General features: G+C 33.1%; 3 protein-coding genes and 1 non-coding gene across 9 annotated transcripts in view; 2 read left to right on the top strand and 2 right to left on the bottom strand.

The window, feature by feature from the left end:
- The window catches only part of LOC105203674 (nephrin), a 269,754-nt gene extending 254,911 nt beyond the window's left edge, over positions 1–14,843 (top strand). For 4 of the 5 annotated variants that reach the window (XM_026134212.2, XM_026134211.2, XM_026134214.2 and 1 more), the window contains 4 exons: positions 6,700–6,981; positions 7,661–7,755; positions 8,293–8,568; positions 9,416–14,843. In XM_026134212.2, the coding sequence (XP_025989997.1) occupies positions 6,700–6,981; positions 7,661–7,755; positions 8,293–8,568; positions 9,416–9,493 (731 nt within the window). In that variant the 3' untranslated portion in view covers positions 9,494–14,843. The remainder of the gene's footprint in view (positions 1–6,699; positions 6,982–7,660; positions 7,756–8,292; positions 8,569–9,415) is intronic. The other variant, XM_026134213.2, reaches the window with a different exon arrangement.
- A 2,208-nt stretch (positions 14,844–17,051) lies between these two features.
- LOC105203647 (probable cysteine--tRNA ligase, mitochondrial) lies at positions 17,052–20,272 on the top strand. Of its 2 annotated transcripts, none has more exons than XM_011172506.3 (8): positions 17,052–17,592; positions 17,957–18,252; positions 18,325–18,544; positions 18,957–19,222; positions 19,296–19,432; positions 19,635–19,757; positions 19,863–20,120; positions 20,203–20,272. In XM_011172506.3, exons 1-8 carry the CDS (start codon positions 17,354–17,356, stop codon positions 20,236–20,238), a joined length of 1,575 nt encoding a protein of 524 aa, XP_011170808.1. In that variant the 5' UTR covers positions 17,052–17,353; the 3' UTR covers positions 20,239–20,272. The 2 variants fall into 2 exon arrangements, with proteins under 2 accessions (XP_011170808.1, XP_025989969.1); XM_026134184.2 differs by having other exon boundaries at positions 17,354–17,592; positions 18,013–18,252.
- On the bottom strand, positions 20,035–21,852 carry LOC105203648 (ribosome production factor 2 homolog). The gene is made up of 5 exons (XM_011172507.3): positions 21,687–21,852; positions 21,434–21,566; positions 20,902–21,341; positions 20,604–20,748; positions 20,035–20,519 (listed from the first exon to the last, which is right to left on the bottom strand). Exons 1-5 carry the CDS (start codon positions 21,707–21,709, stop codon positions 20,313–20,315), a joined length of 948 nt encoding a protein of 315 aa, XP_011170809.1. The 5' UTR covers positions 21,710–21,852; the 3' UTR covers positions 20,035–20,312.
- A 697-nt stretch (positions 21,853–22,549) lies between these two features.
- Positions 22,550–22,668, bottom strand: LOC113003703. Its single transcript, XR_003268629.1, has one exon. It is a non-coding gene; the product is annotated as a 5S ribosomal RNA (ribosomal RNA).
- Between the last annotated feature and the right edge of the window lie 81 nt (positions 22,669–22,749).

The following is a 22,749-nucleotide window of genomic DNA, read 5'->3' as shown; positions in this document are numbered from 1 at the left end:
AGCTCCACCTTTCTGTGCCTTTCCTTTGAATAGATTGTAAAATTTTCTTCCTATTAATCAATATTGGTCTCATACGTCTGTACTGTCGGTGGAAGCTGTTGCGACGAACGCTTCGCATAGAAAAACATTTCATCCGAATCGTGCAACGTGTCCTGAAACAGACTCACATTCTACACAACAATTCGTTCGCGATGAAAATGTTCAGTCAGTGGAAACCACTCGGCAGGTCAGCACTTCGGCGAATTCATCACGAAGTATCTCGAAATTTGCATATTTGTTTTGCGCACGTACCACAAGTTCTTTTTTTCCTCCCCACGTCCATCGAGGAGTTTGAACCATCGAATTAAAAGCAATCACCAGGGAATCCCGCGATTGACTCGTGAAATATTGTTACACTGTTTGTACGATACGGTCAGATCTTGCATGCGCCAGATCCGTGTTAACATGAAGCGCGTTACGCTACGTAGCCGCCCCGCCGTAGAAAGATTCTTGTCTGTTTCCTTGATTAAACTGCTAGATGTGTGCCTTGTTATCGTCTGCATTAATTGTAATTATACCACTTGGAATGTCCTTATACTCAAACTTCCGTTTGCAAATTTCTCTTGCACGCACATGTGAATGTATATTTGTTCATTTTCCCGTATTATATATGTATAACAGTAGAATGCAAACAGCAAAGGTCTATGTTGTGTGAATTAAAAAGTACTGCTGATGCTTTTGCATGTTAATTAATTATGAATTTTTCTCTTTTTTTTAATATAAGGTTTAGGCGAGCAGAAAAAAGTTACAGTCCGTTGATGCGATGTCACCGTCGTACATTTAATTAAAAATGTTCAAAGGAACGACTCTTTATTCATATTTAAATACGACAAATACTTATGCTGTAATATTTAGAACATCAAAGAAATAATTTATACATTAAATTCAATTTTATTTAATAAAGCATGTTAACATGTTCGTGTGTGCGGACATGATGATCGTTTTCTCTTTATTTTTCGCTACATATTAATCACATTTAATGTGTGACATAATGAGAGAAACATGATGAAAAAAATTTAATTTTACTAGACGTTTCGGCAGCGCGCGCGTACCAAGTATTAAAAAATATTACACAATACCAATTAGTTGTATCCAAGTAACTGTAATTTATAATCGACCGTATTATAAATACTTTCCTTGTCACTTGAAAACGTTTTATCGATTTCACATCTATCTCATATCCATGCATAAGTGAAAACTGGAATGAGAAATAAATGAGAAATATTCATTAACTTTATTAAAAATCCGCATAAATATAAAATTCATATTAACGTTAAATCAACATGGTCGCTGTTTCAATAAAATTACTTTGCTAGGTTGTAATAAATTTCAAATAATTTATCAGGTGGCATATTTTCATGTCTTATTATGCGAAACGTTCTTATAAGTTCAAGCGGTGCCTCCACGTAATAATCAGTGACGGGTCACAGGCATAAATGAACGTAATATAATCCATTATCTTCTTCGTTTGTTAATTTTCGCGATGACACCCCCACGGCAAATCGTCTATGGAAACAGTTTGTCTCTCGACTACGCTAACAAGTATTTCGCGGCCGGTGGCGCGTGCAGTCGATCTTAAATGCACTTGTGCTACTGCATCGCAGTTTCATTGCCAGTCATGGATAGCGATATTTCAAGCAAACAATTATCGCAAAGATAACCGGCGCAGATATGTTAATCGAAGATTTCATCGCACTTTTGGCGGAAGTCGGTTTAGCCTGGCGTATTCCGTGAACAATTAACACGCGCAGGAGAGAGAGCAAAGTCGGAAGAACTTGTTTCCAAGGGGTATACCACTAAGGCGACCGCTTGTACATGTAAATCCTGTCTCGACAGGATTCGAAGCATTCATCCAAAATTGCTCTGTGGCCAAGCCTGATCTTCCGGTTTGATCGTCAGTGGCGATGTACGTAAACTTCTCTCAAGTATCACGAGAAATGTTATCGAGAGAAACGGAAATGTATGTCAATAACCTCAATGTCGAAACTTCAATGTGCAGTCGGTCATTTGGCCACATTGACATATTTAAATATAAAATTTAAACTCGCCAACATATTCCACAAAATGCATCGAGGCATTTCGCTGCGTTAGACTTTGCCATCATTTTAAGCGCACTTGCGAATAATTATTAATGTTTTATTTATGTATACAATGTTTCTGCCACGGTCGCTACAACAGGCTCCTACGTTCAAACAATCTTAAGCTTCCTGAATGAAGTAGATTCCGCGAGGCAACGTTAACGTGCAGCACGAGGTAGTTTCAGGAACAGCGCTTTCAATTAATCTTTCGCAAATTAATAGATAAGGTCACCGAAAGCGGCTTAAGTTCGAAGACAATGAAGCTGCACGCATAGCGCACAAGTGACGCGCAGAACGGAACGCGGCGTTATTGCACGAAGAGCTCGAGTCATGCACCAGAGATTTGTTCACATCCATCTATTGTATCAAGGGGTGTTTTGTAAGACAAGTCCAGGATAAATCTGGAAGATCTAATTTAAATTAATCCGATATTCAAAGACGGCTACGTTTAGCCGTCTTGCCTCATCTATCATTATAATTTTACAGATATTCATTGAATATTAACACAGATTCTATACGTACTTCTTTATTTAATAGAGCAGTCTAGCAAACTACTTAATAATTTTACAGTATTGATCTAGTCGTTTGTTTATTTTTGTCCGTCCGTCCGTCTGTAAAATTTTTCAAAAATGACTTAACTTTTTTAAATTTTGTTTTCACCAATAAATATCTAAAAATCTTAGTTCCACCGAAACAAATAGTCAACTCACAAGTCAACTCACAATCAGTTGATTATAAATGGGTCAAAAGTCAAGATCAATAAAATCTTTGAATAAAATTTTTTCAACACTTTTTCATTGCACTATTTGCAAAGAATTTATTTATATCTGTTTTCTGCAAATTTCAATTTGTACAAATGTTACGCCGTACAATATTTGAATTTTGAAATAATAATACAGATTTATGCAATTATTTATCAAGAAAATTGTCTCTATCTATTTTGTAATTAATACGAAAACATTCAATTGCGACAAGCTGCGACAAACGTTAAATTTTGCACACTATGTGACATTATGTAATATAACTTTGTGGAGACATCTTTTTAGATTAGATATTATTTGATTTTAGTTTTGTGTTTATATATCTAGTATTTATATAATTTTTTAATGATTTGTAAAATTTTTAATTTATTAAAAATTTCTATCCCAACTCTATATTTAAAAATTTTTTCAACAAAAATTATCTTGCATAATAATAATATACACTTATAAAGAAAAATGTTTGTATCTATTCAAATTGGTGACATAAATTAAAATTTAAAAACCTAAAAAATTTTATCTTTCTGGTCAGCTTTTCAAAATTTTGACTATGCCACAAAGCGTAAAAATTAATTAAAGACTAAAGCAAAGATAATTATGATTAAGAGTAAAATAAATCCTATTTTCAATTTGGGTTTCATTAGCATATAATAAAGCCTAATGTCTTTAAAAAAATTATTTTTGGTTTAATTATAAATATTCTATATGAAAGGTATATTTTATGTTTGTGATTGAAATAAAAGTTTTATTTTCACTTCATTTATTTTAATATCCCCGTAAACAGAGTTTTTAAAATAAATCCAATGGACCTTATTCAGATATCTCTTATATGATTATCTGATTAATTACTAACGGATCATTAATTTTTTTTATTACTTTCATTACCTTTTATTATATTTGTTATTAAAAAAGATGGCGCTCCACAAGTTCAATTAAAAAAACTCGATACAGTTTCTTCGCAAACAATAAAATTTTTTAACGGGTCTGCTGTCTTCTTCGTATTATTTTAATACTATTGAAATATGTTCTCTTATATTATTTATATATATGTAAACTCGCAAAGAACTTCCGCTGATCACTTGAGAATGATCACTTGTCAGTACTGTTCTTCGAATAAAAAAGTATCATCTGAAGATTCGCAAATCTGACAAAATAGATTTTCCGTACACGTACAGAGGCATGAATTCAAATCATCATTAGCTTAGTTTGATGGTCGCAAATGTTGACGCATCCTTGGCTTTAATATCACCTTAGGAGGAAGGGGTGAGGAAAGGAACGGGGCCGGAACAAGGACGAGAGCCAGCGGAGAGGCATTCATTTAACAGAGTTCGCGGATATAAGTGGGTTTTGATTAGCCTCGAACTTGAGTATACCGCAGGAGTTCAGAATGGAGTGCATTTGAATCCCAAATTCATTGCTAATGCGGTTGTATGATCTATGATCTGCGCAAACACTCGACGACTCGCGCATTTGAGAGGGATTATTTTTCCACGAATCTCGAGTTTGCCTCTTACGAAAATGATACGAAACGTACGCGGATTTGGCATTTGCCGAAAAAAAAGTGGCGAAACTATTACTCAAATTTCTACTAATATCTAATCGCGAAAACGAGTTTCGTCGAGTTTCAATTTTACGATGATCACGCGTTTCAAGCGAAAATAACTGCAAGTGTCTGCAAACGGGAGAATGAAGCTTTAACAGGAGCTACACTCTAGATAAAAACCGGGGTAGAATGCAGAGAATTTTAATTTGCCGTTTTAATTTTTTTTTACGAGTGAACAATTCGGATTTTTAGCGATACTTGAACGGATATTAACAGCCGGGAAGCAACAATGCCGGCGTAATATAATTAGATTATTTCTAAGATATGAGCAAGAGAGAGAAGGCGGGGGAGGGGGGAGTCGTTATAAATTCTCATTGCATTCCGTAAATCGAGCAGGTCGTGATAAACCCCAAGAATGCTACCGCGTAGGTAGATTCCAACGCGAAGCTGCCTTTACTATCGCGTCGCTGCTAAGAGAAACCTTATACGTGCGCATTTTTTACGACCACATTTTTTACGGTCCATACCGCACATTCTACACACATACGCACACACACGTACACACCCACACCTATCGCGCGTACTCCCAACGTATCAGAAGCGCACAGGATGCTTCTAGGATGCTACGCTTGCGGCATGGCGTTTCTGCTTCCGAGTTAGATTTATGTTGCGAGCTACACTTTCCACGGACTTTAATCGCACGTGAATAAAAAGACTATCCGTAAGATCCCCGCGGTTGAAAACGTGGATACATTCACCCCGTCGTCGCTCGTTTTTTATCAAAGAAATGTTGTCTTCTTCAAGCAACCCTCGAGCTTTCCTCTTGTCGATCGAGTTACGCCTTAAGGTAAACATCCAGTGACCGGACATGCGTCGATATCCAAGCACTCGCAAAAACTTATTATTAATTTTAAATGCCTTCATTATTGCAATATTAAAGTCCAATTGTAATCTTAAATATTTAAACATTATAATCAAATTTTAGTACTGTATTATAATAAAGAAAAGTCGGATATAAGTGCATGTTCAATCATTGAGACGATTACCTTAAAGCTTTGTCAGACTAATCAAAAGGGAGATTGAAGATTGCAAATTAAAGAATTCTACCAATTGGATAATTTTAGTTAGTTTCGTTGAAACTGACTGGTCGGATTCTAATCTTCGATTCACAATCCTCTCAATTTCAAATGTATAGTCTAATAGTGGCTTAAGGCGAGTACGTGCATTAACTCACGCGATCGTCACAATCTGTCATAATTTGCATTTATAAATTTCCGCGCGACACTTGCCTATGAATATTTCCGACACGCGAGACGAGCATATTTTTTTTTCCTTCTTGCGTCACGAGCTCGTGTCGTATTTTTTCCTAGCATACATAATAAAAAAAAAAAAGGTTATTTGTGTGATAAACCAACGATGAATAATTATCGCCCGCTATTGTCAACAAAATTATTGTGATAATTATCGATGGCAGGAAGAGAAAAAGATTACGTGAAAAGGACATGGCGAGTGCTCTGGGAAGATCAAACACGATGCACTTGATTCCTCGCAAATCCGATCTGGCAACGCGATTGTCTTGATTCGGTCAGTCGCGATAAAAGTAATCGATTTGTAAACAAAACTCGGAGCTTTCTCCATAAGGATTACGTACCGTTATCATACAAAAGAGACAGTAAAGCCGCTTTTGTATCGAAAATGCTTTATCCATAATCGAATCGTCATTCATGAGGAAATTCGCGACGTAGCGAAACAGTTCTTTTTATCACCGTTTTATCGCGTTTTCCATCCGATGTTATTTTGTTAACATATTTCTCTTAAAAATATGCAAGACAAGAAATCACGTTTCCAATATTCGATAAGACGCGAAACGGCGCCGAGCGCCGCGTTTCGTTTATTTAAAAGGAACAGACGAATCATTTGCGGCCATTTTGGTAAAAATACGAAAGTACCTTTAACCATTAATATTTCATTTTATTTTATTTAATCTAAATTTAAATAGAATATTTTCTGCGAGAGAACTCTCTTTCGTTAGAAAGAAAGAGGTATATTATTATAATGTTTCCTGCTCTCTCTCTCTCTCTCTCTCTCTCTCTCTCTCTCTCTCTCTCTCTCTCTCTCTCTCTCTTCGTTGAACGACAATGAGAGCATTTCTAGTTACTGTAAAATTCAAGGAAGCGTTATTGCAGCTACTTTACTTTCCTTCGCAAAATTCGACCACTCTTCGCTATTGTCCTCCCCCTTTCTTCGTATTCGCCCCGAAACAATTGGACACAATTTGCAGCCCTCACGCCAGTTATGCTGTCGCTATCGGGTCCACTATTGGGCGCCGTGGTGGGAGCCGCAGCGGGGTTGCTTCTGGTGATCTTCGTGATCGTGTTGGCTGTCAAGCTGCGCTATCGACCCCGATCTCAGGAGGACTCTCACGACGACGGCGGCATGGCGAATCTGGCGGCGTCGGGGACCGGCGCCTCGTCCCCGCATGACAAATCGTCGACCTTGCCCCTCAGTACCGATAGCATCGAGAGCTTCGAGAAGAATCCCGATATAATACCGCACGCGAACGGTAGGCGAGAGTACCTGTCACTCCGCTTCGCAGCATGCTCCTCGATCTGGTTTATCCGATGATTGCATGATAAACGTACACACGCTCCCCTTTTCCCCATCGTGTAAGACAAATCGTTCTCGTTATCATCGTTATTAACCGCTAGATTGCTTTTGTAGAGATCAGCTCAATAGATTATTTTCGAACAATAAGAAAATACAACGCTAGTATATTTCCGATAAAACTGCAACGGCGATTTATAAAAAAGAACGTTTATGATCAAAACGAATTTTTGGCTTTGATTAATTTTGCCTCCTATAATTATGCTTAACTTAATTAAATGTCACAAAAAGAATTAACCGATGCTTCAAAATTCAATCGCCATGAAGATCGTTTTCACAAAATATTTTTTTTCCTATATTTTAAAATTGATTTAATGCTAATTATGATTTATTAAGTATCTGCCTTATTTTTCTTTATATTTCTGCGATACATACTTATGAAGGCTATCAATAAATCGCGTTTTAAACAAAAATGTTTCTTTTTATTTGAATTAAATCGCGAAAATAATCTTTCGATCAAAGTGTCCTTTAAAAAAAGAAATTTGCAATATTACTTCGTAATCAGCTGTGACGCATGCATAACATATATAATTTTAATAATGTAAAGGAGTAATAATGATCCCGGTACTTTATTGTAGAAAATTCATATGCGGAACTATGCAAAAGTGCATCACCGCGATATGTACTGCAACAGCAACGTCCGGAAGTGAATACTTTCGCACCAACGAACAACGTAAGTTTAGCTTGTTATTACGTACTTAAGATAATAGGACATTCAACACCTAGAGAGTAATTGCAAGTCACAATTAATTTCTGATTATGTGTAAATATGTGTCTGCTTATACACGTAACTGACAAGTCTCATTGAAAGTAAATACAGAGCGATATAATAAAATTTGCATTTAATTGAAAAACAAGTTGCATGTATTAAGTAACTTTTTAGATTAGATATCTTATTATAATATTAGACAATCTCATTTGGAAAAAATTGAGCAAACCGTAATTTAAATTATTTTAAAAACATTATATCGATTTTGTAATATCTGCGCGTCAAATTTATTGTCGTACGAAATTTTTGTCTTCCGACTTTAAATACTTTTTTAATTACACATTTTACTTTTCACAATTATGACTCTATTTTCTTTTTCTCAGATGTAATAAATCCACTAATCAATTAATAATACATGCAATTCTATATTGAGTACCTAAATCGAATTCTTAATCGTCAAAATCATACGGTTCAAATTCTGGGAACAATATTGTTGTTTAGCACGGGTCCGAATTAACATACGTCGAATTAGCACTAAGGGGAAACCGACGAATACCTCCGAATTGCTACCAGCCTGTGCAAATCTCCAGCATTCAACGGCCCCAGCTGCTGCCCATGTCGACTTTGACGCGCAGACAGCCGATCCAGGAGCCGACGATTTACGCGCAAGTCGCCAGTCATTCTAAACCGATTTACGTGCCACCGCCACACCCGTACATGAATCGTTCAAGCGACGAAACTACGGCGGAGACACCATTGATCGGACACGACAATAAGGTAATAGTCATGCAAAGGTGACGAACTGTTTTGTTACGTTTATGATTACTTTTCATCAGAGTTCTAGAAACCTAGACGAAATCTGGTAGTATATAAATTGGATATCTGATAAATTCGAAATTACCAGATAAATATGATAAATTCTTTCCAGTTAAATATATCAAAAATTTTTGCTAATGATACTAAATTTATTTTAGGCCGGCCATAATTTTTTATGAAAAAAACATTCAATGAATAATATAACTATAAATTTTAGTTTCAACTGGAAAATGTTAATATAATCTTTATAGTTAATGATTAAAAGCTATTATTAAACGTTCTAACTATCGGCTGTCGGATTCAATCGTAATAACCAGAAATTTCGTTTGAAGTCACAATTATTAAAAAAATGCATGTCTTATTGATATAATCAAAACATTTTTTTCAATAGATTTTCTAAAAAGACTAACTGAAAAAATCATTTTAACTTAAATACCGAATAATTAAAGTTTAAATATTTTTCGAGAATTTAGTTGCTCCTCGACAAAATTAAAAAACCACTTCAAATAGACAAAATAACGAAATAAAAATTTGGCTAATTTCGTGAAGAATAATTGTAGAGCCACTTTCGAGTAAATGTTTTTAAGTCTCAGTTTTCGAACGTCATTAAACTAGTTTCGAGAAGAAAAACACTCGAAAATTAATGCAACATTATGGCAAAATTGATGATGTTGAGTTGCACAGCTAATTACAATGGAGCCGTAATTCTAATTCAATTTTGAGACAAGCCGATGTTGTCGCTCGCAGCAACGTTACTCATCAACCGGAGATAACTAGTCTTTAATTATGATCTATCTACTTCTTCTAGATCACTACGATCAGCCACTCGGGCAGCTCAATCTGGCGCACCGACACGCCGCCTTCCTCGAACGCGCCAACGACATGATTCCAGCAAGCTGCGTCGTAATTCACGATTCCATTTCGCTCCTAAACGTCTCTTAATGTTCTCCTCCCCTCCCACCGTCGGAAAGATAAAGAAAATAAGAGTGCACATCGATCCACGTATGTGTTAAGTGAGGCGTTTTTTGAAGGAGGCGCCGCGGCCCCTCCACCGATAGAGATTGTTAGACCTTTACTACGAGTGTTATAAATAGAGGATTCGTTCGACGATGAAAGTAATTAATGAAATCGCGCGGAGTATATATATATAAACATATAGATTATGCGCTTTACCGAATGATTTGTGATAGTGGTTGGTGTTGGAGCCGGGGAAAGGATCGAACTGTTTTTTCAGCCGTCCGTAAAATTTGAGGCGGGGCGAACGCGCTATTTTGATCCCGTTCACTTCGTTCTGTCCGACCGATCGAGAATTCGTTGTTCGATGAATGTTATCGGAGAGCCTGGCAATAATTACGTGTAAAAAAAGCGCGCCGCTGTTCCGGCGCGGGAAAAACGCGGTGTGAGTTCCTCTACTACTTTTAATTCATACCTACAACATCCGTGAATATTTCTTATTTGATTTTTCGTGTAGAAAACTTCAACTCTAGCTCGATCAAAAAGTTTACAATTTAATGAAGATCCGGACATCCTTTACAATAAAAAGAAATCGTATCAATTTGCTTTCTTGTCATTTCTCTGAATATTAATACAGAATTTAATTCCAATGCTTTTCGCAACTATACTTTCTAAATAATTTCGTAGAATTAAAAATCATATAAAATCACTCTAATTCACTCTATAGAGTAGATTTCGATTCTAGAGTGGTAAATCGTTTGAGAAATTGCACAATCTCAATTTTCGATCCTTTAGAATAACGTTTTGCTCTATAAGAGTAAAAATTGAGCTTATACATTTTCTCTGAAATTTAGAGAATAAACCTTTAATTAAGGGTTTATCCTACTGTGGTAGAAAAAAACTATTTTCGTGAATTTTTTCACGAAAATTAATAATTACATAAACTATTATTGTTGTATATTAAAAGTATATACAATGAATATATGAATGTTGAAAAAGTTATTTAAAAAATTATTAAAAATATCATTGTTTATGACTTTAATGTTTAATGAAGTGCTCTTCCAAAAAAAATCACTCAAGGATGCTCGCGCTGTATCTGCACAGGATCTTTGAAATTAAAAATTCTTTTTTCATTTTAAAGTACATGAGCGTAGTTTCAATTAAACGTAAGGATTTTTTGAAATGTTAATTTTTTACAAAGTGCCGCTATTTGGAAAAAAAGAAATCCGTTAATTTTATTAAAAAATGTCGTTGCTTTTTAGATTTTTTTTTTTATAAATAATCCAAGTAAAAAAATTCTATGTTTAACTGAAAACAATTTTGTTGTGAGCGTTCTGTCCAAAAATGAAGCCATGCGTATAAAAATTGGCCGAAATATGAGAGCGCCTATCTACAAAAAGTGTAGTTTCGAAAAAAAGCTATTAAAGATATTAAATTACGTATTTATTATATTTCCGATGCTAATCTGAACATTTCAATATTTTAGGGGTATATTTTTAAGATTTTTCAAGCAGTACAAAAAATGGCAAAAAACATCGATTTTTTTTTTAAACTCATGGAATCACAGTAGGATGACTCCGTAAAAAATTACAACATTAATTTTTAATATTAATCGATATTGAAAATAATTTTAATGCCAACATTTCTCCAAAATTCCAAAAAAGAGGAATTGAATTCTGGTTGTTGGAAATATTTGATACATTGATTTTGACGAGTGCTCGTAGGTACGAGTTAAAAATCGAAATAGCACTTCGCCCGCCTTGGCGTGTAAATCAAACAACGCCGGTGGAAATAGATTGCGAACGCAACGATTTAGTGTGATTGGTAGGATAAAGTTAGTCGCGCAAAATTGTTTTGATCATATAACCCAGCGTCTTCTTGTATCCTCCCGTACAAATTTTCGTTCAATATTCCTTTACGAGACTTCATTTATACATATGCTATTAAAATTCTAATTATTAAAACTTTAGGTGTCGTAATCATCATTACATTATCATTGACTACAATACTTCCAATTAAGCAATTTACAGATTTTTAAGAAATATTTATATAATCCTATTTTTTATTTTTGAAAATATTAAAGTATATTACGAAATAAAAATCAAACAATTACACTGCCCTGAAATTTAATTATGACAATTTTCAAAACTGATTATTAATATTAAAAATATGAGCGTGTAAAAGATAGATGGATTAGATGAAAAAGAATTAAAATTTATTACGAATTTCAAACGTAAAAATAAAAAATTGTTTTTACGATAATGTTTTTGTATATATAATATATTTTATATTTCGTTTATTTATTTCACATTCCTACGAAAAAAAATAACAATTAGAAATTATAAAATAAATCCTTAATTGAAAATTAAACTGCTTTAAAATCAATTTTTATCAGTTTCATGTGGTAATATTTGCATAAAGTCAAAATAAAATTGAAGCCCAAATCACAAATTCTAAAATTGTCGAACTTTGGAAATAAAACGTTAACATTATGACGGATTTGAATTTCCTTCCATTTTTAATCCATCTATTTTTACAAAGTACTACATACGTTTTTAAAGAGGTAGCAATGAAATACGTTGAGATACAGGCTTTAACATTATGACAACGGAAGGAACGTCTTCTTTTCTTTTCAGTTTTGTAGTTACCCGCTAGCTATGTAGTATCCATTTAGCGTAGGCCGTTTTATTCAGAACGAGCATTATAGACTTGCCGATAGAACAGAATAGAAATTCGAAGAAGGCGAATGAAACGAGGAAGCGCGATTCCGAGGTTCGCGATCGATCATCGACGCAACGAATCCTTGCGAGCTTCTCGTCAGAATAAAAGACTTAAAAAGTCGGACAAAACGCTACGACGATCTTGTCCGATAATGATGATGATGATGATGATGATGATAATGATGATGATGATCATCATCGTAAAGAATCCTCGCGATAGCTTCACACACGACACTTTGAGAAGACTGAGCGCAGGATTTATAATAAGCAAAGGTGCCATGTAACAGAGACGGGCTTGTTTTTTATTTACGTTAACTCGATCGAATAAATCAAGCTCACGATTTTTATGAAAATTGTACTGCTAAGCTTGTGTTCAAGATTGCTGTACGTTAGCGTTGTTGAGAATTGACAATTTTCTAATGATGAAGAAATGATTTTATGCCTTGTTGGATGATACATTTGAATGGAAAGCGAGTTTTCGTGCATAAGCATAGAAATAACTCAGATATTCCGTTTTAATGTTTCACCCTGTTTATGAAAGAAAGTAACAATTGTGTTCGAAACAATAAAGAGAGTAGAGTTTTCTCTTGCAAACTGTTTTATTGATATTAATTAAGAGTTTATGAAATATGAGCTTTATAGTTGATTAAAGCAATATTTAACAATTAAAATAATCATACTAACGTTATTGGATTTAATTGAGAATAAAATAATGATTTTGCATGATTAACTGTTAGAATTTGACGATTGAATAGTAATACCTCATCTATTCATTAGATTGTTCTAAGAATTTAGATGAAATTCATGAAATCATAAATTGATTGAGAATGTAATATCGCGCCCGTCTCTGACATATGAGTTTACAATGGGAGTGATGTAAAAGAAGCATTTTAAAGAAAAGAAATTAAAATTATTACCTTCACTCAACTAATTTGTTAGCAAGAGAGTGTTAAGATAAGGATAGTTTACATCACTCTCATTCTGATTGACTCATAAGATCGTAGCGCGAAAGCAACTGTTGTTCGAACGAATTCGATATTGTTGTTGTATAGTGTAATCACCATGACTCGTCTCATCGAAGGTGAGACGTGGCTAAAAGCCGGCGTCGATTGTAATAAAGAGCAACGTGTTCGCATTAATTAACTACTCGTATCCTTTTTCTTTACTTTAAGGATAACAATTTAACAATGTTCGCAAGTTTAGTAGCCGATTGATATTTACCTCCATTAAAAAAAAATGAAGAGTGCCGAATAATGCAGACGTTGCAGAAACTTGTAAAAAGAAACTACGTTAAGCTTTCAAACATCATTTGTAAGTTATCTTGATCTTCTTTATATGTTGTCCTACAAACTGCAGACAGCACTAATCTGCATACAATTTTTATAAAGTTCTTATACTATTTCTTATACTATTTTTTTTTTTTTAATCAGGAAAAACGCAGAGACTCTGTTTGCATTTAAACTTTAATCTTTGTCTTTGAGAACCACTTTTTCCGAAATAGTAAGTAATATAATGCACTATCGATTAACAGATTCCGCTGTATTCGCTCAATGTCTCAAACTATACGATGTAGATATTAGAGGAATCAGAGATCTCACATTCACCAGAATGCAGCATTTAAGAGTAAATGATGCGTTTACGCGCGCGCGTAGAAAATCAATTCTTGCCTCCCCATTAGCGATAGGCCAATACTTGACGTCACAATTATGAAAGAACGAGAGTACATAAAGTGTAGAGGTTTTTCAGAGATGGAAAGTAATGCGTTATAAATAACTGTTAATTTAATTTTTTTTTAATAACGGTTTAGTAATGACGTTACAATTTTTCATAACGATAACGCTAAGGTTGTAATAGAGTCACTTTTGATAAATAACTCTTTACCATTACGCATTACTTATTGAAGAAAGTAACTCGTTAGTTGACTCGTTACATGATGATCAAAAGTAACACATTAGTAATTCGTTAAGTACTTTGACTCATTACGTAACGAGTAAAGTTACAAGTTTCTATTTTTCAATAAATACGCGTAATGGTAACGAGTTGTCCAAAGTGATTATTCCAATTCTGATTTTGCCATTATTGTTATGGAAAATTATATCATCATTACCAAATCGTTATTATAAAAAAGTAACGGTAACGGCGTTATTTGTAACTCGTTACATCGGTCTTTCTCTGGATATTTTTTATAATATTGTATATTTATTTGTAGTTTTTTCATACTCTTTCGATCGTACGTTTAGCATCAGACATAGCAATCTAGTTTTAAGTTGTACGAAGAAAGTAATCTATATATATTACATAAAAGTAAAAAAAATGTTTAAAATGCGACAGAAACCACGGTGACGAATAAGCGAACGAAAATGTGAAATATCGATGTGTTCTGACGTATGCGAGCTTTCTGGTTCACTTTAAACGATGAGATTATTGTCCCCTTTGATAAAAATCAACGATTAAATATGTTCGAACGACTCGACGAAAGTCGGAGTGCTCTATTTGTAATCTAAATTTTAAAATACTTCGTAAAGTAATAATAGCGAGGGAAGTTCGCGATTCTCGCGTACGTGAATAATAAATAATAATAATAATAAAAAGAATAAGAGGGAATAAACGACAGTGGCGGTAGCTGTGCGCCAAAATCAGAGATTCCGTATTTTGTCAGATAACTATAATTATTATTGCGCCAGTGTAACATAAGACTTTGATATGTATTGTTAGTATGCATCGTGTGGGTATTACAGAGAATAAATTTAAATATAAAACATACATCAAATATACGAGCATACGCATATGTACACGTGTGTTTGTGTGTGTAAAGAATAAACTTAAGACACTATGTAAACACAATTTCAAAAACAACTTTTAATATAGATTTACTTGTGTAAAATATAAGGAGAACTAATTGTGCTCAATAAATTTCAATAAATAACGATTTTGCCTATGCCAATAATTATTATTACTGCAGTTATTTTTGTAGAATGTATATGTTATAAGGATATACAGGCTGACAATCGAAAAGTTGCTGAAATTACAAGGATTATTTTTTATATATATATATATATATATATATATATATATAGAGAGAGAGAGAGAGAGAGAGAGAGAGAGAAATTATTAAGTAACATTTGTTTTATGGAATTAAATTAAAATTATACTATCGTAAAATAGTAGCTTTTTAATTCCAGCAACTATTTTACAGATATCTAATAAAAATATTTAATCCAATACGTTAAATAATATTTAAATCATTTTTTAATTTTAAGAAATAATCAGAGCAATTATTACAATAGCAAAATTAATATTTAATATTTTATATAGCTGCATGCTAATTCCAAATAATAGTAACCTCGTCATGATCATTTTTACATATAAATGTTACATATTATATTTTATATAAATTTTATCCAAAATAGAAATAATGTGTCTTTATATTCAAGTTGCAAAATGCAAAGACATGCAAAGCTACGTTAATATAATAATATACTTACGGAGTTACTTTGACGAACGCCATTTTCTCGCTGGAATTCTGCTGGCATCTCGTTCGGCTGCTTTCCTCAAACCACACATTAACAACGATCGCCCGATACTTTATTCGAAACTCGCGATATTATACGGATAATACATAACACATCGAGCGCGAGTAATAAAATGTAAAAACAGATAAAAACGTAATCTTCTATCTAACGTGATCGCACGACAACCAATCGTGTACCATTCGACACTTTCGCGATCTTGACGCATCTATTCAAACGAGTACACGGGCGCGAGAATTTCATGCGACGATCACATGAAGCCGAGCTTTATGAGCTAGCACGATCATTTCCACGCACGACACTTATTCACGTATCACAAAAATCGTTTGATATAATATTTGGCACTTTTGCCAGTGTATTTTCGCACAATTCGAATTCGGTACGTTACACGCGCGAATCCGTGCGAAAAATGGAGTATCCGACTAGCGCGGAGCAAAAACGAACATAGAAACGGCAGCGAATAGCACGGGCAACGGACGGGATCCGATAGCGCACGGTGCGATAGCCCACCAACCAATCATCTTGACTTATCTAACCCAACGGAAAAACTCTAGGCATCAGTCGCTGTGAGTAATGGTGTGCTATCGAGATCCACCCTGTTGTGTGTGGAAAAAGAACTCTCATTGCGTTCAGTATGCGATAGCTAAAGGCGGAATATCGGAACACAGGCAGAAAAAAGAATATCTTCAAATTAAAACCCCGATTCAAGGCCTCTTTCACCAATCTTGGTTAGAGCTAACCGAAAAGTTAATTTATTGGAATTGACCAATCGCATTGCCTATTGTGTGAAATAATAAATGCAATTGGTCAATGGACCTCTTGATTAAGCCCGTATCAAACTACGCATTAAAAATTGATTATTGAAGATTAAAGATTGAGCTATGGCCAATCAAAATAAAAGAAGTTAAAATTTCCTTGTTTTGATTGGTCAAATTTCAATCTTTAATCTTCAATCTCAATCTTCAATGCGTAGTCTGATACGAGCTTTAGTTTTAACCGAGATTGATGAAAGAGGCCCTTAGGAAAAAATTGATTCAACAATTAATCGCAATTTGAAAAATTGGGAAATAATCGATTTATTTTCGCCCAAAATAATCGATTCTCGATGAATCGATTAAAAATCCACCATCACTAGTGTGCACTCGCCGCTGGCAATTGGACGTTTCGGTTCGCGCGATGACTGTGCCAACGGAAACGCCCAATTACCTGTGGCGAGTGCACACTCAGTACTGCTCAGTGCACACTTGTTCTCCCAAGAAAAAACGCTATCTCAGGTTCCTGTCTGATCTTGATATTGTACGATTTTTTTTATAGGTTAATCCAATCTTTGTTTAGAAATTTAATATATAAACTCATTCATAATTTTAATTAAAAAGGAATTTAATTCTAATATAAGTTTAAGAAGTTTTATGCCAAATTAATAATCTAATGGATGATAAAAGCATTCAAATGAATCTAACCTAAATCTCTCTGAAGAAGAAAGGGATTCAAAATTAAAAGAATTATCACATACGAGATAACTGAAAAATAAAATAAGAAAGAATGAAAGCTTCTTGTATAACGCGTAAGTTGATCCATGGTTGCAAACGTTTCGTAAATACCGAGGCAAAATGTCAAGACAGGCCGAAGTGGATAAAGCCAGTGGGATATCAGACCGAGGTGTCTATATATAATCCGATAACAAAATGCAAGGTGCCACTTATTTTAAAGACAAAGAATATTTTGAACTGGTATATTTGCGGACCTACAGTCTACGACTCGGCACATATTGGACATGCAACGTAATAAAAATATATAAATTCACTGCTTTTTTTTTCAGTTGAATCATTGAGTTTTAGTCTCAATTAACAGCTGATATTTAAATTATCTAATAAAAGTAATGTTAAATATTTTCTCGATTAAAAGTATTACAAGAATTTTTGTTTATTGCTACTATGTTTGACCTGTTATTAATTATTCAATTAATATATAATTTTAATGTAATGTACAGCAATGGAATGCTTTGCAATTATCAGGATTATAATTTATTATAATTCTGCAAATTTATTATTTATTTTGGTTGTAATAAATCAACAAAGATAACTGCTTACAGTTTTAAATGCTTGTTATATAAACTAATTTACTTTCTTATATCATTTGTTGTAGCACTTACATAAAATCTGATATTATTCGTCGAATTCTATCAGATTATTTTAATATAGATGTATTATTGATTATGGGTATAACTGATATTGATGACAAGATAATAAGACGTTCCATTGAAAGTGGAAAAGATTTCGAGGCTTTGTCAAGACATTTCGAGACTGAATTTTTTGCGGATATGAATAAGTTAAATATTCGCGAGCCCTATTTACGCTGTAGAGTTACAAACTATATACCACAAATTATTCAGTTTATTAAGAGGCTTATAGCTAAGGATGATGGTTACGTTACAAAAGATGGTATTTATTAATATTTGAATCTTATCACTATAAAAAATTGACTTCTTTTTACTCACAAATCATTTTTTATAGGATCTGTTTATTTTAATACCAGCAAATATAACAGATATGGTAAATTGTCAACTCCTTTAACTGATGATGCTCCTTTAACTGCAAAAGATCAGAATATAGGAAGAAAGTCAGTATTAGATTTTGCATTATGGAAAGCAGCAAAAGAAAATGAACCATCTTGGAAATCTCCATGGGGCCAAGGTAGACCAGGATGGCACATAGAATGCAGTGCAATTGCAAGGTAATTTTAAAAATCAATTCTCTTTTTGTGTTGTATATGAAAATTTTTGTGTGTGAACATTTTAGATTTTATGTGTTAATTTATGGTGTCCAAAAAGGTAGGACCAAATTTAAACAATGTGTTAATAAGATCAAGTAGGTTAAAAAAGTTCATATAAGCTCATGTCCAAAAATCTTTGAACGTTTATAGCTTTCAATAAAGTATTTTAAATATAAGTTTATATGAATTTTTTTTACCTGTTCGACCTGAATAGCACATATAAGTTTTGCCCAAACTTTACTGGATATCCTATATATTTGTTCAGAATATTGTACATATTTTTTTTATTATTTCTATATAACAAGTTATTAAATATTAATGATCATATCCATATGACAATACTGATCTATATAGTAGTATGTGTTTTTATCAGCACAGTCTTTGGAAATTCTGTAGATATGCACAGTGGTGGAATAGATTTAGCTTTTCCACATCATGAGAATGAAGAGGCACAATCTTGCTGTTATCATGATGTCGACCAATGGGTTAATTATTGGGTTCATTGCGGCCATTTAAACGTGAAAGGGGATGTTAAAATGTCGAAGAGTCTAAAAAATACCATAAGCATACAAAATTATCTCGAAAATTATTCAGCAAATCATCTTAGAATACTTTGCCTACTTTCTCATTATCGAACAGGTACATACAGTAATGTTCAATAATTAATTTTACATAATTTAGTCCATGTGTAATAGACTGAATTCCATTGCAGGTATTGAATTCTCAGATGAAGTCATGCAAAATGCAGTGGGAATAACAAAAAAACTTGATAACTTCATAAATGATTGCGATAACTATGTTGCTGGAAGATTTAAAGCTGGTGAAATTGATGAAAATCTTTTGTTTACAGTAAGTTATCAATTTAGTTACTGCGTATATAAATTTTGTTTTTTTAAATATTAAATTATTGTTCTATACAAATATACAAAAATTTATAAAGTATATAAATTTTTTATGGCCAACATTAAATTTCTTCTTAATACATATGAATAGTAAAAAAACTGATATCGCATTACTAATATTTGTTAAACTAATTTAAATCTTTTTTTAGACTTTACATGACACAAGAAGTCAGGTTCACTCAGCATTGGCAGATGATTTTGATACTTCAAAAGCAATGCGTGCGATTATAAATCTTGTTGCGATAGGAAATAAGATGCTTCATCAAAATACCGTAAGTCAATTGCATAAAAAATATTAATATCTCTATATCTCAAAATTTGTATTATAATCATATTACTTTCTAAGTATTTGCTTATGTTTATTTTTTAAATTACAGACATCCAACAGTAATAATGTAAGCGCTGTCGCCACTGTTTCGAATTATCTTTCAAATACTCTCTCAAAATTTGGCATTTCACAATCCACAAAATCAACAACAGAAGATAAACAAATTGCAGACATTATTGATCATTTTCTGAACTTCAGAAAAGCAATCAGAACCAGAGCACTTGAGCAAAATCCAAAAGATACAACTTTATTGAAAGAATGCGACAAAGTGCGAGAATGCTTGGCTACATGCGGAATAATTGTAAAGGTAAAATTTTACAATATTTTAAAATGTTAATAAAGAATATATGAGCGCTATATACATATATATTATATATCATTGATTGCAGGATCAGCAAAATATTAGCAGTTGGAGTTGGAAATGATAATCATATCTTGAATAAAAGTATATTAAAATTACATTCTTTTCACTTAATTATAAACATCCCAATCAAATCTTTCAATTTGCAGTTTCTTTTAATTTCTTTGCGCTGTCATTATTATCGTTAGTAATTTTCCTCTTTTGAGCACTCTTCTTTTCTGCTATGGTTTTCTTTAAGCCTTTCATCTTCCTTGTTTGAATTTTCCCAATATGTTGTGCTCCAACATGTATTCGGCCATATGTTGTTCCAAATGTATCCTTGGAGATATTCTTTTTCGTCTTCACCTATAAAGTCACATTTATTGAATAAAACATCGCCCTCTTTGCTGATTAATTTATAAAAATCTGAAATAATTATCGATACAATACCTTGAGTGCCTTAGGCCTCTTACAAGCTTGCTTGAACAAATCTTCAGAGGCAAACTTGTTGCGCCTACAAACTAAATCAGCACGTGGACCTATTTCTTCAAGTTCTATCCTAGGTGTTTTTGTGTTGGATTTTTTCAAAAGTATCCTATAAACATTGATGAATACATACAATCCTAAATTAAAATTACAAGCATATTCCTCAATATGTTCACATTCTTGCAATATTCAATTTTCATTGATATTTTTAAAGAGTCGATAAAAAAATTTAGAAATTTGTTAACATTTATTTTTGTCTCACCTGTAACTGCGCAAGAGTATTTTATTCTCAACAGCTGTAAAACTTAAAACGTGTTCAAGACCTTGTAATCTGATCTTCTGAACCTCTTCTCTTAGGAACATATCAATGAACAAATTTTTGATCCTGCCATATTCATAATTATTTTCAAACAGTTCACCATTAAAGACTAACAATGGTTTTATTCCTGAGGTGATCTTTTCGACCTTAAAGTCCTTCAATCCTTTATAATTTTCTACTCCAAATTCTATCATGTCCAGTAATGTATGCTCATACGTTCGACCCATCACAAGATTGTGCGGGCGTTTTTTATTGTGTAAAGCTATCATGAAAAGAGATGCGTTATATTTGGATGAGAATTTTTCGACAAGTGTAATGTCCTCAAATGGCAGTATATCATTTCTCTGTTTCATCATTTGCGCGTTAGGTTTCTTCAGATCATACTGGAAAATATATTTCACTTTTAATTTAAAAACTATTGACTTACCTTAAAAGTTTAAGCAACATTAATAAAAGTTATTCCATGTCTACTTACCAAATCCTTCATAAAATCGGTAACGATCTGTGACGTGCGGTTACCTTTCAGGCATAAAGCTTCCTTTGCATTTTCTATCAGTTTAGGCTCCTTCTTCAATATAGCTTTCTTGCCCTTATGTGTAATGGGCTTTCTATAAAAGCACAAAATTATAATGCATAATATCCACACATATGATTCTACGTATATTAAAGAATAATGTACAATATTTTATATATTTTAAATACATTAAAATACAGAACAAATAACTTACGTGATTCTGTTTACAGTAGGCATGACGAAATACTGAATTACACTAAATTAAGATCACAATTTAATATTCTTCAACGAAACGGATAACCTACGTACACAATACATCGCTCGATTTGGATTGATTTAGATTGCACGTGTGCGGTATGCGGTATCAGCGCCCCAGCGGTATATCCGAAAACCATTGCCCGTCCTTTGCGCATGCGCAACACGAGCGACGTCAGTGAAGTATTCATTTAAAAAAAAAAAGATTCTATTTATAAAGTAGTAGAGAGATACTTTGATGTATCAATACAAATTGAACAAGAATGACTTCTACGGTCGCTAGGTCTTCGTGTTTGTATTGTTTGTGTGATTTTATATACTTTCCTGAAGTTCAATGAACTGCGCGCCGAATTAATTTTTAGTTTTAATTCTAAATTGAAGCTGCGACAAGAAAGCATTCTTGTTCAATTTGTATAGATTCTATTTATATTATTTTTACAAAACTTTTCTGTGTTTCAAAGTTGTAAGCACTATTTAAATAGTGCTTACTATATAAATATATTAACTTGTTTGTTCTTTTAATTATTTTAATTTATCATTTTTGTTATCCACAAAAACTTTTTTCACATTCCTTAAATTTGTAAGAAAAATTATTTAATTATAATATTAAATCACGGAAAAAAATTTGTTGTATATATAATTTCATATATATTATACGTATTATACGAGTATATACATATATCATGTATGATATAAGAACATTATATTTCAAATATGGGTTCTTTAAATTTAAAATAAAAATTTTTTTTCATTATTTTCTAAGAAAACAAAAAAGAATTATAAATGTATCTGCTTGTCTAAAAAAAAATAAAAAAAAATTGAGGCCAACATCACACGGTGTTCCCAAGCGGTCACCCATCCAAGTACTAACCGTGCTCAACGCTGCTTGACTTCAGTGATCGGACGAGAACTGGTTTTCTCAGCGTGATATGGAAGTTGGCTAATCTCTTGTGTTATTGTATCTGCTTTTATACTTGTTACTTCCAAAATTTTGTTTCTTTTTTATATAAAATAAATATCAT

Source organism: Solenopsis invicta, chromosome 1 (genome assembly GCF_016802725.1).
Source record: "Solenopsis invicta isolate M01_SB chromosome 1, UNIL_Sinv_3.0, whole genome shotgun sequence".
NCBI classification, from domain to species: domain Eukaryota; kingdom Metazoa; phylum Arthropoda; class Insecta; order Hymenoptera; family Formicidae; genus Solenopsis; species Solenopsis invicta.
Note: the sequence above shows the minus strand (reverse complement) of the source record. Positions and strands in the feature narration are given on the sequence as shown.